The sequence below is a fragment of the Salvelinus alpinus genome, chromosome 14, assembly GCF_045679555.1.
Source record: "Salvelinus alpinus chromosome 14, SLU_Salpinus.1, whole genome shotgun sequence".
NCBI classification, from domain to species: domain Eukaryota; kingdom Metazoa; phylum Chordata; class Actinopteri; order Salmoniformes; family Salmonidae; genus Salvelinus; species Salvelinus alpinus.
Genome location: NC_092099.1, coordinates 1,919,500 through 1,937,050, shown reverse-complemented (window position 1 = coordinate 1,937,050; position 17,551 = coordinate 1,919,500). Strand labels below are relative to the sequence as shown.

Sequence of the window (17,551 nt, the reverse complement as noted above, 5' to 3'; positions counted from 1 at the left end):
CACATTCTTTTGGTAATGCAGTGTACTTACATGATTTAGAAAATATTTAAGACCCTATTCAGTATTTTTTTCATGAATAGCCTGTTCATAGCATATGAAATCGTCATATTTTCATACTTTATCATATTTGTACTATTTGCTAGTAAAGTGGTGAAAAGTGAATACATCTCAAAACTAAATTAACCTGAAATGTGAAGATCAGATCAGAGCTAGGTATTGTTCATGGCCCTCTTTAAGAAATTATCTTATCCAGGCATAGCCAAACAGGTTTGAACCTTTATTCTGAACAGGTTCAAATCACTTGATGCTGACCAGAAGACAAGTGTTTCCTACATCACCCAGAAACACTTTTGTTTCATTTGGTCTCTCTCTTTTTTATTACAAAACATAGAGTGCAGTCGTTTTCACGTGTTGATGTTGGGGTGGTGCTGGAAATGATGAATATGAAGTAGAAAAATTGCGACATTTCAATTTAATTAAAGTAGGAATAAATAAGACTGTTGTTTTTCTCCTTAGAACCCCCTGTGACCATCATCGGCAACTCGGGTAACCCAGAGCATCATAGCCTGGTAGCAGGCGACAAACTCATCTTGGAGTGCGAGATATCTTGTCCGAATGCCACTGTCCAGTGGCTCTGGAATGGAAAGTTACTGAGTTCAGACGCTCGCACTCACATAGACAGTGACGGTGCCACCAGGAAACTTGTTTTGTCAGAACTTCAGCCCTCGGACTCTGGAGAGTACATATTGGATGCCATCAATGACAAAATGGTAACCATAGTTGAGGTCCAAGGTAAAAGTGTTTACATTTCCAATGCATGTAATAAATTACAAAAAACATACCTATGCTATTGACATGACAGAAACATAAAAGTCACAAGAGAGGTCATGTTCAAATGATGTTTTACTCCTCAGAGCCCCCAGTCAAGTTTGTGAACAAACAAGCCAGAACCACCATCTCTGGCTACGAAAATGAAAGTGTGACACTGTGTGCCATGGTGAACCGGGAGCAAGCCTATGTGCGATGGCTTAAAGATGGTGAACTATTGAATGGGGATAATATTCACATCGCCAGTGCGGGTAAAATGCACACCCTCACCATCAACCCCCTGAAATTATCAGATAGTGGAGGGTTCGTCTGTAACATCAACACGGACGAAATGTATTTCATTGTCCAGGTCAAAGGTAAGAACAGGATTTTTTGGGACAAAATGCCTAAGAATAAGGTTTAACATAGTTAAACACAGTATTTATGCTGCCATAACTGGAAAACTGATTACTGAACTTGTTTTCCTAGAAATGAAAGTGAAATTCTCCAGACCTCTGGAGAATATTGTAGCCCTGAAGGACAGTACCCTTACCCTAAGGTGTGAGGTCAACAAACCTAAAGGAGATGTTCAGTGGCTCAAAGATGGCCAGGAGATTAAGCCCAGCCATCGACATACGATAAGGGCACAGGGTCGGGAGCGAAGCATCACTATCCACCAGCTAATGCTAGACAATGCTGGGGAATATGCCTGTGAATCCACAGACGATAGGACTTTTGCCACCGTCGGTGTAGAAAGTAAGGATATGGGCAGTTAAGTTTATGCTAATATTTGAAATAACTAAATTAACATTATTGGGTGATAATCATGTCAATCAAACTCTGTTTTTAATGTCAGCGCAAGTCTAATGCCATGCACATGTGCTATCTAATGTGCTCATGTGCTATCGGAATTATCAGATGCTCCTAGTTCCCAGTGGGAAATTTCACTTGAATGACCCTCCAAATTGATATTACAAGTGGGAAACGGAGAAAATGTTGTTACCTGACATTTCACCACTGACCTTTTTTTTAACCTATTCAACCAAAAGATTACAACAAATCAGTTTTTGACCATTACAACCTCATCGATGTGGATAATGTAGCTAATCTGAACGTATTGTCAATGTTAAACAAGCTCGCTAACTTTATTCTAAGCAATGTTAGCAAACTTATCAAGCTAGCTAAAATGTTATTGGTTGAAGAATTGTTGCGACTCCAAAAGCACTTGAACACAATCATGTCGGACTAGCCGCTTTCCAGTTTCCTATATCCAACGAGCATGTGAAGCCAGCAAGACTCACATTATGTAAAATGCTCAGTGAAGTTAAAAAGTGTGATTTTCCTGTTTAATATACAGTACCAGTCAAAAGTTTGGACACACCTACTCATTCAAGGGTTTTTCTTTATTTGTACTATTTCCAACATTGTATAATAATAGTGAAGACATGAAAATTATGAAATAACACATATGGAATCATGTAGTAACCAAATAAGGGTTAAACAAATCAAAATATATTTTATATTTGAGATTCTTCAAAGTAGCCAGCCTTTGCCTTGATGACAGCTTTGCAGACTCTTGGCATTCTCTCAACCAACTTCACCTGGAATGCTTTTCCAACAGTCTTGAAGGAGTTCCCACATACTGTATGCTGAGCACTTGTTGGCTGCTTTTCTTTCACTCTGCGGTCTTACTCATCCCAAACCATCTCAAATAGCCCTTAAACAGCCTGGAGGTGTGTTGGGTCATTGTCCTGTTGAAAAACAAATGATAGCCCCACTAAATGCAAAGCAGATGGGATGGCGTATTGCTGCAGAATGCTGTGGTAGCCATGCTGGTTAAGTGTGCCTTGAATTCTAAATGAATCACAGACTGTCTCACCAACAAAGCACCCCCACACCATCACATCTCCTCCTCTTCCATGCTTCACGGTGGGAACCACACATGCGGAGATCATCTGTCCGCCTACTCTGCGTCTCACAAAGACACAGCGGTTGGAACCAAAAATCTGAAATCTGGACTTATCAGACCAAAGGACAGATTTCCACCGGTCTAATGTCCATAGCTCGTGTTTCTTGGCCCAAGCAAGTCTCTTCTTCTTATTGGTGTACTTTAGTAGTTGTTTCTTTGCAGCAATCGACCATGAAGGCCTGATTCATGCAGTCTCCTCTGAACAGTTGATGTTGAGACGTGTCTGTTACTTGAACTCTGTGAAGCATTTATTTAGGTGCAATTTCTGAGGCTGGCAACTGTAATAAACGTATCCTCTGCAGCAGAGGTAGCTCTGGGTCTTCCTTTCCTGTGGTGGTCCTCATGAGAGCCTGTTTCATCATAGCGCTTCATGGTTTCTGCGACTGCACTTGAAGAAACTTTCAAAGTTCTTGACATTTTCTGGATTGACTGACCTTCATGTCTTCAAGAAATGATGGACTGTCATTTTTCTATGCTTATTTGAGCTGTTATTGCCATTATATGGACTTTGTATCTTACCAAATAGGGTTATCTTCTGTATACCACCCCCACCTTGTCACAACACAACTGATTGGCTCAGACGCATCAAGATGGAAAGAAACTCCACGAATTAACTTTTAACAAGACACACCTGTAAATTGAAATGCATTACAGTTGACTACCTCAGGAAGCTGGTTGAGAGAATGCCAAGAGTGTGAAATGCTGTCATCAAGGCTACTTTGAAGAATCTCAAATATAAAATATATATTTTTTGGTTACTACATGATTCCATATGTGTTATTTCATAGTGTTGATGTCTATTATTCTACAATGTAGAAAATAGTAAAAATAAAGAAAAACCTTTGAAAGACTAGGTGTGTCTAAACTTTTGATTGGTACTGTGTATATATATATATATTTCCACACTATGAGGTTGGAATAATACTGTGAAATTGTGAACATTTTGACAATGCCCCTTTAGTGTAAGAGCTGTTTAAAAAGGCTGCCTGAAATGTTTTTGTGGGATGTAGTTTTGACCTTCCATGGTGATATTTTTGTAATTTTTTAATTTTTTATTAGGGTCCCCATTAGCTAACGCCATCACGCTAACTAATCTTCCTGGGGTCCAACACCATTACAATTACAAACAACCACAATCAAGACTTCACAAACATTCAACATTTAGACAATACAGATCATTAAAATACAGTAAATTAGGTCGTAGACGTAGACCAATAAGAAAGAGAGTTCCAAACTTCTCTGCCAATTACAGCTAACTTTCAGTTTTCCCCTCCACACTCAAGACTACTCTCAGACAGTCCTAGCAAAATTCTTGCTTGAGAAATTGCCATTTGCTAAGAAGCTATTTTTATAAAAAAATGTAACCTTTTTTAATTGTACACAATCACAGTAAAGTACTTAATTGTTACCCATAAATGATTTGATACTGAGATTTTTTTTAAAGCTGCATTTGGACCTTAAAATCTCAATGGGACAAATCCTTTGAGAGTAAACACGTTTCCAAGCAAGGCTTTGAAACAAATTACATTTTGTACAGTTTTCATACCACCCATTGACCTCTCATTGCATGATTTACGCAAAAGTTGTGTGAGTTAAGCGCATGGATCTCATGTTAGGATTTGGAACAATGATACAGTGTCTCAATGATATTCATTGCAAATAAACCCTGTGTGTTGTTATTCTAATTCATTTTCATGTTCTATCCCTTAGTGCCTCCACCTATTGTCGAGTTTATCGCAGAGCTACACAATATCACTGTACTGGAGGGGGAAGATGCTACATTTAAGTGTGTGGTTTCGCCAGAGGACACACAGCTAGTGTGGAGCCTGAACGGCCGGCCTGTAGCTCCAAATGAGAGGTTTGTCATTTCAAGTAATGGACTGTGCCACATGCTGTGCATTTACAACTCCCAGGTCTCAGACTGCGCCACGGTGACTGCCAAGGCAGAAGGGCTGGTGTCTGAGGCAAACCTCCAGGTTCAAGGTGAGATACCATTGGTTAACATTGTGCTAGCTTGGTATTCAAGATATTCTGGTCCAGTTTTAAATGTGCTATATGCAACAATTCCACCTACAAAATAGACCTAAATGTCAACAATATATTTGTAGTAGTAAAGAAAAAAAAATCCCACGGGATAAAAAAAATATTTTGGGATTGCATTCGAAGCTAGTAAAGTTGCTTGTTTTTCCTGGAATGTCAACCTTCAAACAGCAGCATCTTCCTGATTCTCGTTCTTGGAGGTTGAAAACAATGGATGTCTTATTTAAATTATGATTAGATAAGAAAGTATTGCTAAGCTATTTCAGGTTTTTCTAAGCTAACCAGAATATAAATATCATACAACAAACAGAGCACCTTTAAATTGATAAGTAGCCCCATGACTGTGCTCTTATGATTATATAGTTACAGTGTGACAAGATGTCATTTTCCCTGATTAATTAGGAAATTGAAATTTCCCCCCAAACCTTTTATTTATTGTATTAATTTCCCTTGATTTTCATAGTTGCGCTGTTGACACCGTTGAACAACAGTGTATGTCAATGTTTTGGAGACAATTAATTGTAATCGTCATTCCACATTTGCAATAACTTTATACAACTGTTGATTCCTTGAAGTTTAATAGATAATTTTGAAGTAAGCTTTGGCAAAAAATGACTTTCCTCATCCTTGCCTCCCCTTTAAATCTCTTTTTAACTATTGGGGGATTGAGTGCAACAGTGTGCTCTTGGAAAGCCTCTTTAATGCCACAACATATTTTCAATAAATAATGACCTCTTCAGACAAGCTCAAATTGTTGAAGGGGCGCCTTTGACGACTAGCGCTTAGCAGCGTCTCCTGTTAGAATTCCTAGGGTAACTGACAGAGACAAATGGTGCCAGAGACATGCTACAACACTTAGGAAAGCAGTACTATTAAGAGGATTGAAATGCCTCTCCTTAGCAGAACTTGTGCTACATTTTGGCTTGTTTATCATATCATTTTATTAGAATCTTTATATAGTTATAATGTAGCTTACAAAGCGCTCTTTTTTTCACTTTGTGTATGGCAGTCTGGATATGTAGTTTAATGTCAATTAGAGTTAAAATCTAATACTTGTGTGATACCAGTTGCCTTACACACACACAGTAATTGTGGGTGTATCTGTTCAGAACAACAAGTGTTGTTCACCAAAAACATGGTGCCCGTTGTGGCTGAGCAATTCGGGGAGGCTACCCTGGAGGTGGAGGTGGGTCTCGACTCTGGAGAGGTGCAATGGATGAGGCAGGGTGTAGTCATCCACCCGGGGCCAAAGTTCACCCTGAAGAAAAAGAGCCGGCGACGGAGCCTCACCATCCACAAGCTCGCCCTTTCCGACCGGGGCACCTACAGTTGCGAAACTCTCCACGACCGCACGCAAGCCCAACTCATCGTGGAACGTGAGTGCGCACGTGTTGTCACTCTGCACTGTTGTTGTTTGTTTACCTCCGTTGCCGGCAACATCGCTTTCGCACGCTGCCCCTGTTGTTGCGTTGTTGCTTTTGGAGCAAAGTCAATAACTGAGTAAGAGTAATTTGAACGATTGGGACCGGGGTGGCACTTGTTCCTCCATGGTGATGGCTGCAAACAGGTGACGTACAGACAGACCGCTAGCCCAGCCTCTGGTTCTCAGGGAGCAGATTTCTGTATTGACACAGGCTGACTGGAGCCATAATGATTTCATTAAGCGTGTCAAAGGGGAATCAGATTGGAGGCTAGAAGGAAGTACTCGTGAGGAACTATTTAAGCCCCTTATGCTTGGCTGTGAAGATATAGATGTTATCAGACGAGCACTAGGATTACATTCGCACAAGCACAGCTCTCTGAGAGCATTCTCCTCGCTTACTATTGCAGAGTCGAGCTATGACTAATGGCTGCTTTAACCCCAACGGGGTTACTGATTTACTGTAGCTCTTTTCTTCTTACTTGTTTTGTGGGTGAGTTAGTGCTGTGAGGTGCGGGTGAGAGAGAGCTTGTCTTTCCAGCAACAGCTTGGTTGGGAAGGGGAAAGTCTGGACTTCGGCTGCTGTTGGCACCGTTTATGAATTTGGATCTCCTCTCATTGCATCTAAATTTACGCACTGGCCTTCAAAATGGAGTTTGTTGTCATCAAGTCTAAGAACGGAATGCTTCTTCTCCTTGGAGAATGCATATCTGTGTTAGAATAAGTAAAAATGTTGGCAGATTCGAAACAGGCTTTGGTGTAAAGTACTGTTTTTGAATGATAAAAAATACTTGCCTCTTTCCTTCCAACTGGCTACATGTTTTATTTGTCTGTCGGTATCACACATACTGTAACATGACTTCTGTTATAGTGACGCTCTATATGAAAATGGAAGAAACATTAAAATAAATGCTAAGAAATAGCCTTTGGATTTGGTATTTGTAGAGGGATCATATTGTATGGAATGCTTCTAGAGATTAAATAATACATGAAATAACAGATGATTGAATAAAACAATTCTATAAGGGAAGTTAAAACCATATATATATATATAAAAAAGAAGGTATATCTCGAGTCCCCTTTTTGCTAAGTTCCTCTCTAGGTTTCTTCCTTCTAGAGTTTTTCCTAGCCAATGTGCCACTGCTTCTGCTTCTGCTTGCTCTTTGGGGTCTAGGCCGGGCTACGGTAAAAGCAACTGCTGATATAAAAATGGCATCATCCACATGATTTCTTTGTTTGTCCCTGTCAAACATGCAACGTGTAAATCTGTTGATTTAATTATTGATCAGGGGTAGGCAGCCCTGTTCCTGGAGTACCGCAGGTATTGCTGGATTTTATTCCAACTAGACACCACACCTGACCAACTGAGCTAATTGAGCAGTTCAGTGAGTGCCTGAGGCACTCCAGGACAAGTGTTGCCTACCCCTGTTAATAGATGATTTATATGATTTATATGATTAACTTACTCATTAAGTGATTATTGTTGTTGTTATTATTGCCTTTGGCTACAATACCATTTTCTCCCTACAGCCAGAAAAATTACAATTCGGAGAGGACTCACTGACATCCAAACCATTCAACGTGAAACAGCATCCTTCGAGGTGGAGCTGTCGCACAGCAATGTAGAAGCCACTTGGCTAAAGGATGGGAACCAGCTAAAGCACAACAACCACTGGCGCATGAGTGCCAAAGGGTGTGTCCACAGCCTCACCATCTCCAACCTCTCCTTGGACGACACAGGCACATTTGTGTTATCTGCGGAAAATGTGAAATCATCTGCAAGGCTCATTGTTAAAGGTAGGGCACGGCCATAGATGGTCAGACAGCAACAGTACACTCGTTTGCTGTCAGAGTGGGCAGCCTGGCCACATTCAGTGTACACAAACGGCAGTGTCTTTCTGGTTTCAGCATCGGTTCTCAAAATAACAATGATTTTATGTCATTACGCTTTTTCTACATCAAATGCAATTATCGCAAAAGATATACAGACACCACTTTATATAGTAGTGTTACAAGCAGAGTGTGAGGGAGTGTATGAAATACAGAATGAGAATATATATTTGACACCTCAGCTTTTGATGCAGAGGTGTCATATACAATTCTAGGAAAGCCTGAATTCTCATGTTGTCTACTCCACTGGGGTCTGCCAGCCAGGGGTTGTAAGGTTTAATGACAAGTTTGTTTTTGTCAAAGTCAGACTAAGCGACGGCATGATAAAGAAATGGAGTGACTGCTAATTTGTTCTTCTTAAAACTTCTTGAGGATAGGGTGCAGATTTTTCACTTAGGGAAAAATAGCGTGCCCAATTTCAACTTCGTTCTACTCATCCCCAGAATATAAGATATGCATATTATTAGTAGATTTGGATGGAAAACACTCTGAAGTTTCTAAAACTGTTTGAATCATATCTGTAAGTATAACTGAACTTATATAGCAGTCAAAACCCTGAGGACTAACCTTTTTTTTTTTAAGTCACTGTCTGTTCAATGAGTTATTATGGGCAAGCCAGAATTCTAATCACTACCCTCGCAGTTCCTACTGCTTCCACTGGATGTCGCCAGTGTATGGAAATAGGTTGAAGTTATTCATTTGAACAATGAGGAAGAAATACACCAGGAAGTAGAGTGACGTCTTGTGTTTCGTTTGATTGTTGCGCAAGACTTGAAAAGTAGCGTGAGGTTGTTGATGTCCTGTATTGAAAACAGATTGACCCGTCTTCAATTTGATCGATTATTAACGTTTACAAATACCTTAAGTTGTATTACAAAAGTACTTTGAAATGTTTTGGCAAAGTTTAGAGGTAATTTTTTAGATATTTTGTAGTGACATTCTTCAAAGGGGAAGCTGTTTTTTCTGGATCAAACGGGACAGATAAATGGACAATTTGGACATATATGGACGGAATTAATCGAACAAAAGGACCATTTGTGATGTTTATGGGACATATTGGAGTGCCAGCAAAAGAATCTCGTCAAAGGTAATGCATGTTTTATATTTTATATCTGCGTTTTGAGTATGGTTGGTTGAAATATGCTACATTCTCTTGTTGACATTTTGCTATCATCAGGAAGTAGAGTGACGTCTTGTGTTTCGTTTGATTGTTGCGCAAGACTTGAAAAGTAGCGTGAGGTTGTTGATGTCCTGTATTGAAAACAGATTGACCCGTCTTCAATTTGATCGATTATTAACGTTTACAAATACCTTAAGTTGTATTACAGTTGTATTTGCTATCATCAGATAATAGCATCTTATGCTTTCGCCGAAAAGCCTTTTTGAAATCTGACATGTTGGCTGGATTCACAACGAGTGTAGCTTTAATTTGGTATCTTATATGTGTGATTTAATGAAAGTTTGATTTTATATAATTTTTTTGAATCTGGCGCTCTACATTTTCAATGGCTATTGGCCAGGTGGGACGCAAGCGTCCCGCTATCCCAGAGAGGTTCTTAACTTACTTGCCTAGTTAAATATAGGTTAAATAAATAAAATAAAAACTCATACCAGTATTGTAGTACTCAAGACTGGTTTTGTCTTGGTGTTGTGTAGGATACATGTGTATTCAGTCTTGACTCGGTCTCGGACACTGAGGCCTCCTAATTTCTTCCTGAGACCAGCCGAGATGAGTGAAAAAACTCAGAATTATCACCTTCCATTCATTCAGCACATAAAACCACTTCGCCAGACCAAATATATACACTCATTTTTTAAACATTAATATCAGCTTTTATATCTATTACAGGCATGTTTGCACAGTGGCGAACCTATAGTCCTTCAGTGTGTGACAGGTTCGTGATTCTGAAAGGACAGCAACCATAATCAAATCTAATTTTATTTGTCACATGCGCCGAATACAACAGGTGTAGTAGACCTTACAGTGAAATGCTTACTTACAAGCCCTTAATAACCAACAATGCAGTTTAAAAAAATAAGTGTTAAGTAAAACATTTAAATAACAAATAATTAAAGAGCAGTAGTAAAATAACAGTAGCGAGGCTATATATAGGGGGTAACGGTACAGAGTCAATGTGCGGGTGCACAGGTTAGTCAAGGTTATATGTACATGTAGGTAGAGTTAAAGTGACTATGCATAGATAATAAACAGAGTAGCAGCAGCATAAAAGAGGGGGGAGGGGACAATGCAAATAGTCTCGGTTGCCATTTTATTAGCTGTTCAGCAGTCTTATGGCTTGGGGGGTAGAAGCTGTTAAGAAGCCTTTTTGACCTAGACTTGGTGCTCCGGTACCGCTTGCCATGTGGTAGCAGAGAGAACAGTCTATGACTAGGGTGGCTGGAGTCCTTGACAATTTTTACAGCCTTCCTCTGACACCACCTGGTATAGAGGTCCTGGATGGCAGGAAGCTTGGCCCCAGTGATGTACTGTGCTGTACACACTACCCTCTGTAGTGCCTTGCGGTCAGAGGCCGAGCAATTGCCATACCAGGCAGTGATGCAACCAGTCAGGATACTCTTGATGGTGCTGCTGTATAACTTTTTGAGGATCTGAGGACCCATGCCAAATCTTTTCAGTCTCCTGAGGGGTAATAGGCTTTGTCGTGCCCTCTTCACGACTGTCTTGGTGTGTTTGGACCATGATAGTTTGTTGGTGATGTGGACACCAAGGATCTTGAAGCTCTCACCCTCCTCCACTGCAGCCCCGTCAATGAGAATGGGGGTATGCTCGGTCCTTCCTTTCCTGTAGTCCACAATCTTCTCTTGTGTCTTGATCACATAGAGGGAGAGTTTGTTATCCTGACACTACACAGCCAGGTCTCTGACCTCCTCCCTATAGGCTGTCTCATTGTTGCCGGTGATCTGGCCTACAACTTTTGTGTCGTCGGGAAACTTAATGATGGTGTTGGAGTCGTGCCTGGCCATGCAGTCATGAGTGAACGGAGTATAGGAGGGAACTGAGCATGCACCCCTGAGGGGGCTCTGTGTTGAGGATCATTGTGGCAGATGTGTTGTTACCGAACCTTGCCACCTGGGGAGCGGCCCGTCAGGAAGTCCAGGATCCAGTTGCAGAGGGAGGTGTTTAGTCCCAGGGTCCTTAGCTTAGTGATGAGCTGTGAGGGCACTATGGTGTTGAACACTCCCTCTTCAGCTTCCTGCAAGAGAACCACACCCACACCCACTATACTAGCGTCTACCTCCAACTTAAAAGGTTTGTCAAAGTTGGGTTGGCAAGCACTGGGGCACTACGAAGTAGCACTTTGGCGGACTGAAAAGCATAGTTACAGTCCTTGGACCACTTAAATGGTACTTTGGGACTGAGCAGAGATGTAAGGGGAGCTACTGCCGTTGAAAAATTCTTACAGAACGTACGATAGTACCCTACCATCCCCAGGAATCTGCGCAACTGGCGGCAAGTCGTGGGAGCAGGAAAAGCAACAATTGCTTCCACTTTGCCAGTTACTGGGCGCACTAGACCTCGTCCCACTTGCTTCCCTAAGTAAGTCACAGTAGCCTTCCCAATCTCACACTTGGCCAATTTGAGGGTTAAAGAAGCATTCTCCAACCGCTGAAACACACTTCAAGGTGGCGAGATGATCAGACCAAGTAGACGAATGAATCACCACATCGTCAAGGTAAGCAGTACAATTTGGCACATCCGCGAACACAATCAAATCAAATCAAATTGTATTTGTCACATACACATGGTTAGCAGATGTTAATGCGAGTGTAGCGAAATGCTTGTGCTTCTAGTTCTGACAATGCAGTAATAACCAACAAGTAATCTAACCTAACAATTCCACAACTACTACCTTATACACACAAGTGTAAAGGGATAAAGAATATGTACATAAAGATATATGAATGAGTGATGGTACAGAACGGCATAGGCAAGATGCAGTAGATGGTATAGAGTACAGTATATACATATGAGATGAGTAATGTAGGGTATGTAAACATGAAGTGGCATAGTTTAAAGTGGCTACTGATACATGTATTACATAAAGATGGCAAGATGCAGTAGATGATATAGAGTACAGTATATACATATACATATGAGATGAGTAATGTAGGGTATGTAAACATTATATTAAGTGGCATTGTTTAAAGTGGCTAGTGGTACATTTTTACATAATTTCCATCAATTCCCATTATTAAAGTGGCTGGAGTTGAGTCAGTATGTTGGCAGCGGCCGCTAAATGTTAGTGGTGGCTGTTTAACAGTCTGATGGCCTTGAGATAGAAGCTGTTTTTCAGTCTCTCGGTCCCTGCTTTGATGCACCTGTACTGACCTCGCCTTCTGGATGATAGCGGGGTGAACAGGCAGTGGCTTGGGTGGTTGTTGTCCTTGATGATCTTTATGGCCTTCCTGTGACATCGGGTGGTGTAGGTGTCCTGGAGGGCAGGTAGTTTGCCCCCGGTGATGCGTTGTGCAGACCTCACTACCCTCTGGAGAGCCTTACGGTTGTGGGCGGAGCAGTTGCCGTACCAGGCGGTGATACAGCCCGACAGGATGCTCTCGATTGTGCATCTGTAGAAGTTTGTGAGTGCTTTTGGTGACAAGCCGAATTTCTTCAGCCTCCTGAGGTTGAAGAGGCGCTGCTGCGCCTTCTTCACAACGCTGTCTGTGTGGGTGGACCAATTCAGTTTGTCCGTGATGTGTACACCGAGGAACTTAAAACTTTCCACCTTCTCCACTACTGACCCGTCGATGTGGATAGGGGGGTGCTCCCTCTGCTGTTTCCTGAAGTCCACAATCATCTCCTTTGTTTTGTTGACATTGAGTGTGAGGTTATTTTCCTGACACCACACTCCGAGGGACCTCACCTCCTCCCTGTAGGCCGTCTCGTCATTGTTGGTAATCAAGCCTACCACTGTAGTGTCATCCGCAAACTTGATGATTGAGTTGGAGGCGTGCATGGCCACGCAGTCGTGGGTGAACAGGGAGTACAGGAGAGGGCTCAGAACGCACCCTTGTGGGGCCCCAGTGTTGAGGATCAGCGGGGTGGAGATGTTGTTACCTACCCTCACCACCTGGGGGCGGCCCGTCAGGAAGTCCAGGACCCAGTTGCACAGGGCGGGGTCGAGACCCAGGGTCTCGAGCTTGATGACGAGTTTGGAGGGTACTATGGTGTTAAATGCTGAGCTGTAGTCGATGAACAGCATTCTGACATAGGTATTCCTCTTGTCCAGATGGGTTAGGGCAGTGTGCAGTGTGGTTGCGATTGCGTCGTCTGTGGACCTATTGGGTCGGTAAGCAAATTGGAGTGGGTCTAGGGTGTCCGGTAGGGTGGAGGTGATATGGTCCTTGACTAGTCTCTCAAAGCACTTCATGATGACGGAAGTGAGTGCTACGGGGCGGTAGTCGTTTAGCTCAGTTACCTTAGCTTTCTTGGGAACAGGAACAATGGTGGCCCTCTTGAAGCATGTGGGAACAGCAGACTGGGATAAGGATTGATTGAATATGTCCGTAAACACACCAGCCAGCTGGTCTGCGCATGCTCTGAGGACGCGGCTGGGAATGCCGTCTGGGCCTGCAGCCTAGCGAGGGTTAACACGTTTAAATGTTTTATTCACCACGGCTGCAGTGAAGGAGAGCCCGCAGGTTTTGGTAGCGGGCCGTGTCAGTGGCACTGTATTGTCCTCAAAGCGAGCAAAAAAGTTATTTAGCCTGTCTGGGAGCAAGACATCCTGGTACGCCACGGGGCTGGTTTTCTTTTTGTAATCCGTGATTGACTGTAGACCCTGCCACATACCTCTTGTGTCTGAGCTGTTGAATTGCGACTCTACTTTGTCTCTATACTGGGACTTAGCTTGTTTGATTGCCTTGCGGAGAGAATAGCTACACTGTTTGTATTCGGTCATGTTTCCGGTCACCTTGCCCTGGTTAAAAGCAGTGGTTCGCGCTTTCAGTTTCACGCGAATGCTGCCGTCAATCCACGGTTTCTGGTTTGGGAATGTTTTAATCGTTGCTGTGGGTACGACATCGTCAATGCACTTTCTAATGAACTCGCTCACCGAATCAGCGTATTCGTCAATATTGTTGTTGGACGCAATGCGGAACATATTCCAATCCGCGCGATCGAAGCAGTCTTGAAGCGTGGAATCAGATTGGTCGGACCAGCGTTGAACAGACCTGAGCGAGGGAACTTGTTGTTTTAGTTTCTGTTTGTAGGCTGGAAGCAACAAAATGGAGTCGTGGTCAGCTTTTCCGAAAGGAGGGCGGGGGAGGGCCTTATATGCGTCGCGGAAGTTAGTATAACAATGATCCAAGGTTTTACCAGCCCTGGTAGCACAATCGATATGCTGATAGAATTTAGGGAGTTTTGTTTTCAGATTAGCCTTGTTAAAATCCCCAGCTACGATGAATGCAGCCTCAGGGTGTGTGGTTTCCAGTTTACAAAGAGTCAGATAAAGTTCGTTCAGGGCCATCGATGTGTCTGCTTGGGGGGGAATATATACGGCTGTGATTATAATCGAAGAGAATTCCCTTGGTAGATAATGCGGTCGACATTTGATTGTGAGGAATTCTAGATCAGGTGAACAGAATGACTTGAGTTCCTGTATGTTGTTATGATCACACCACGTCTCGTTAATCATAAGGCATACACCCCCACCCCTCTTCTTACCAGAAAGATGTGTTTCTGTCGGCGCGATGCGTGAAGAAACCAGCTGGCTGCACCGACTCCGTTAGCGTCTCTTGAGTGAGCTACGTTTCCGTGAAGCAGAGAACGTTACAATCTCTGATGTCTCTCTGGAATGTTACCCTTGCTCGGATTTCATCAACCTTATTGTCAAGAGACTGGACATTGGCGAGTAGTATGCTAGGGAGTGGTGATGCTAGGGAGTCGCGATGTGCCCGTCTCCGAAGCCTGACCAGGAGACCGCTACGTTTGCCCCTTTTACGGCGTCGCATAGGGTCGCCGGCTGGGATCAGATCCATTGTATTGGGTGGAAGGCAAAACACTGGATCCGTTTCGGGAAAGTCATATTCCTGGTTGTAACGATGGTGAGTTGACGTTGCTCTTATATTCAGTAGTTCCTCCCGACTGTATGTAATGACACCTAAGATTACCTGGGGTACCAATGTAAGGATTAACACATAAAAAAACAAAATACTGCATATTTTCCAAGGAACGCGAAGCGAGGCGGCCATCTCGGTCGGCGCCGCAAAGGTAGCGATAGCGAAAAAAACAGCAAAAGATATAAATGTATTCACTAACCTTGACAAACTTCATCAGATGACAGTCCTATAACATCATTTTACACAATACATATATGTTTTGTTCGAAAATTTGCATATTTAGCGGCACAAATCGTGGTTTTACAATGTGAATACGTAGTCAAAATGTCCCTTCTCGCGCCTTCCAAGACAATGAAAATTCTGGTCACGTCATTCCAAAAGCTCTTGTTCGGCCTCAGATCAAGCTAGACACCCCATTCCACCTCTCACTGCCTGTTGACATCTAGTGGAAGGCGTATGCAGTGCATGTAGATCCATAGATTTCAGGCAAATTAATAGGAAGGCCCTGGAACAGAGCCGCGATTTCAGATTTTTCACTTCCTTACAGGAAGTTTGCTGCAAAATGAGTTCTGTTTTACTCACAGATATAATTCAAACGGTTTTAGAAACTAGAGAGTGTTTTCTATCCAATAGTAATAATAATATGCATATTGTACGAGCAAGAATTGAGTACGAGGCAGTTTAATTTGGGCACGATTTTTTACAAAGTGAAAATAGTGCCCCCCTATTGACAAAAGGTTATAGTCACAGACATGATTAAAACAGTTTTAGAAACTTCAGAGTGTTTTCTATCCAATACTAATAATAATATGCATATATTCGCATCTGGGACTGAGTAGGAGGCAGTTTACTCTGGGCACGATTTTCATCCAAACGTTTAAATGCTACCCCCTATCCTAGAGAAGTTAAAGTCCTCCAACAGCATCAACTCCTGAATATCAGCAAAGGTGTTGGCCGTTTTTGGACAGTTTTTGTAAAAACGGTCCCACCCATTAAGTCAAAATGTGATTAGTTGATTCCACTGTCACTACAACATTTTGCCCTAATACAGTTGAATGGCAGATGCCTTTATCTAGCTTCTGTTGGCCTAGCCAATGGCTGACTTAGCTAGCTCGATGTATCCCCCCAGAGACCAGCAAAGTCCTGACCAACAAAATCCTGATTGGTTATTTTTTTCTCTTCAGTGTTAATCCTTTCCTTTCCAACAAAAACTGAAGAGATTAAATCAGAACATCATTGAAAATAATAATAGAATTATTATGATTATTTTATAAGTCCTTAGCTCTTCTCTGAAGGCATAGAACGCCCATTGTTCACCACTGTGTTTGGGTTAGTAATAATTTGTAGCGTGTCTCTATTTTCCATCAGCATGCATTTATTCTATCTGAATGTCTAAAGAATCCATATGTTGTTCTGAAATATGAACACAGAAATACTGGACATTTTGATCTCTTATTATGGTGGTGATTTGACAAAATTACAATCATTGTCTTGAATTAGACTCGCATTTTTCTGGTCTCGGTCTTGACTCGGTCTATCATATTACTGCCACAACGGCGGTCACGAAACATGACGGCAGCCTGACAAACTTGCTAACTGCCTGGTACCCCGCACTCTATTGTCCCTCTAATCACTCTGACATCAATGCAAATGTAATCGAAAATCGAATCAAACACTTCCTGATAGCCCATTAGCTCATGTTGCGCAACATTTCTGTAGACTATGCAATTGCGTGAGAAAACAGGGATTGCCTCTATTAAAAAGAGGAGGAGGATCAGCTTTCTATACACTAGGCCTACTATATTTATTTGTCAACTTTCCTAATATTAAGCACATTGCTTGTCTTTTAACAGGAGTATAGTATACCTGGCTGGCATGAAAATCGCTATTAACGTGCATAGATGACATGTATTTTTTTCCCGCTGCCCCTGTTTCGAGACAGGTGCATGATAATGGTCCATTTTAAATCAAAACAAATTTCACAAGAATAGTGTGATGGGTGACAATATTAGCCTATCACTTGAATGATGCCCAGCTTAAGGCAAACAGCACATGCTTTTTTGTTGTTGTTGACTTCTTCAAATCATAGTCACACACCTCATGTAGCCTACCCCATAAGCCTATATGCTTTGATAAGGTTTGTATCTCAATTAAACTGGCCATATAACTTCTTAAAATGATGCACAGAAATAGCCTAATCGTTTAGCTTAAAATGTTGATAAACTTTCTCATCTGTTGCGTCAAGCTCCTTACTTAAAACAGTTTTTTTGATGCTCGTGGTTGTATTAATTTGGGATCTATCGCATCCCACAACTGTCCCAGGCTATGTTTGGAGTATTTAT

At 42.0% G+C, this 17,551-nt stretch overlaps 1 protein-coding gene across 6 annotated transcripts in view; it reads left to right on the top strand.

Annotated features, from left to right (window-relative positions):
• Positions 1–17,551, top strand: part of obsl1b (obscurin like cytoskeletal adaptor 1b) — a 73,323-nt gene that overhangs the window by 31,748 nt on the left and 24,024 nt on the right. For 5 of the 6 annotated variants that reach the window (XR_011667698.1, XM_071340136.1, XM_071340134.1 and 2 more), the window contains 6 exons: positions 517–792; positions 915–1,184; positions 1,297–1,563; positions 4,487–4,759; positions 5,926–6,192; positions 7,767–8,033. Coding sequence is in view for 5 of the 6 variants with exons in the window: in XM_071340136.1 (XP_071196237.1) it covers positions 517–792; positions 915–1,184; positions 1,297–1,563; positions 4,487–4,759; positions 5,926–6,192; positions 7,767–8,033 (1,620 nt within the window). In the remaining variant the exon portion in view is untranslated. The remainder of the gene's footprint in view (positions 1–516; positions 793–914; positions 1,185–1,296; positions 1,564–4,486; positions 4,760–5,925; positions 6,193–7,766; positions 8,034–17,551) is intronic. The other variant, XM_071340135.1, reaches the window with a different exon arrangement.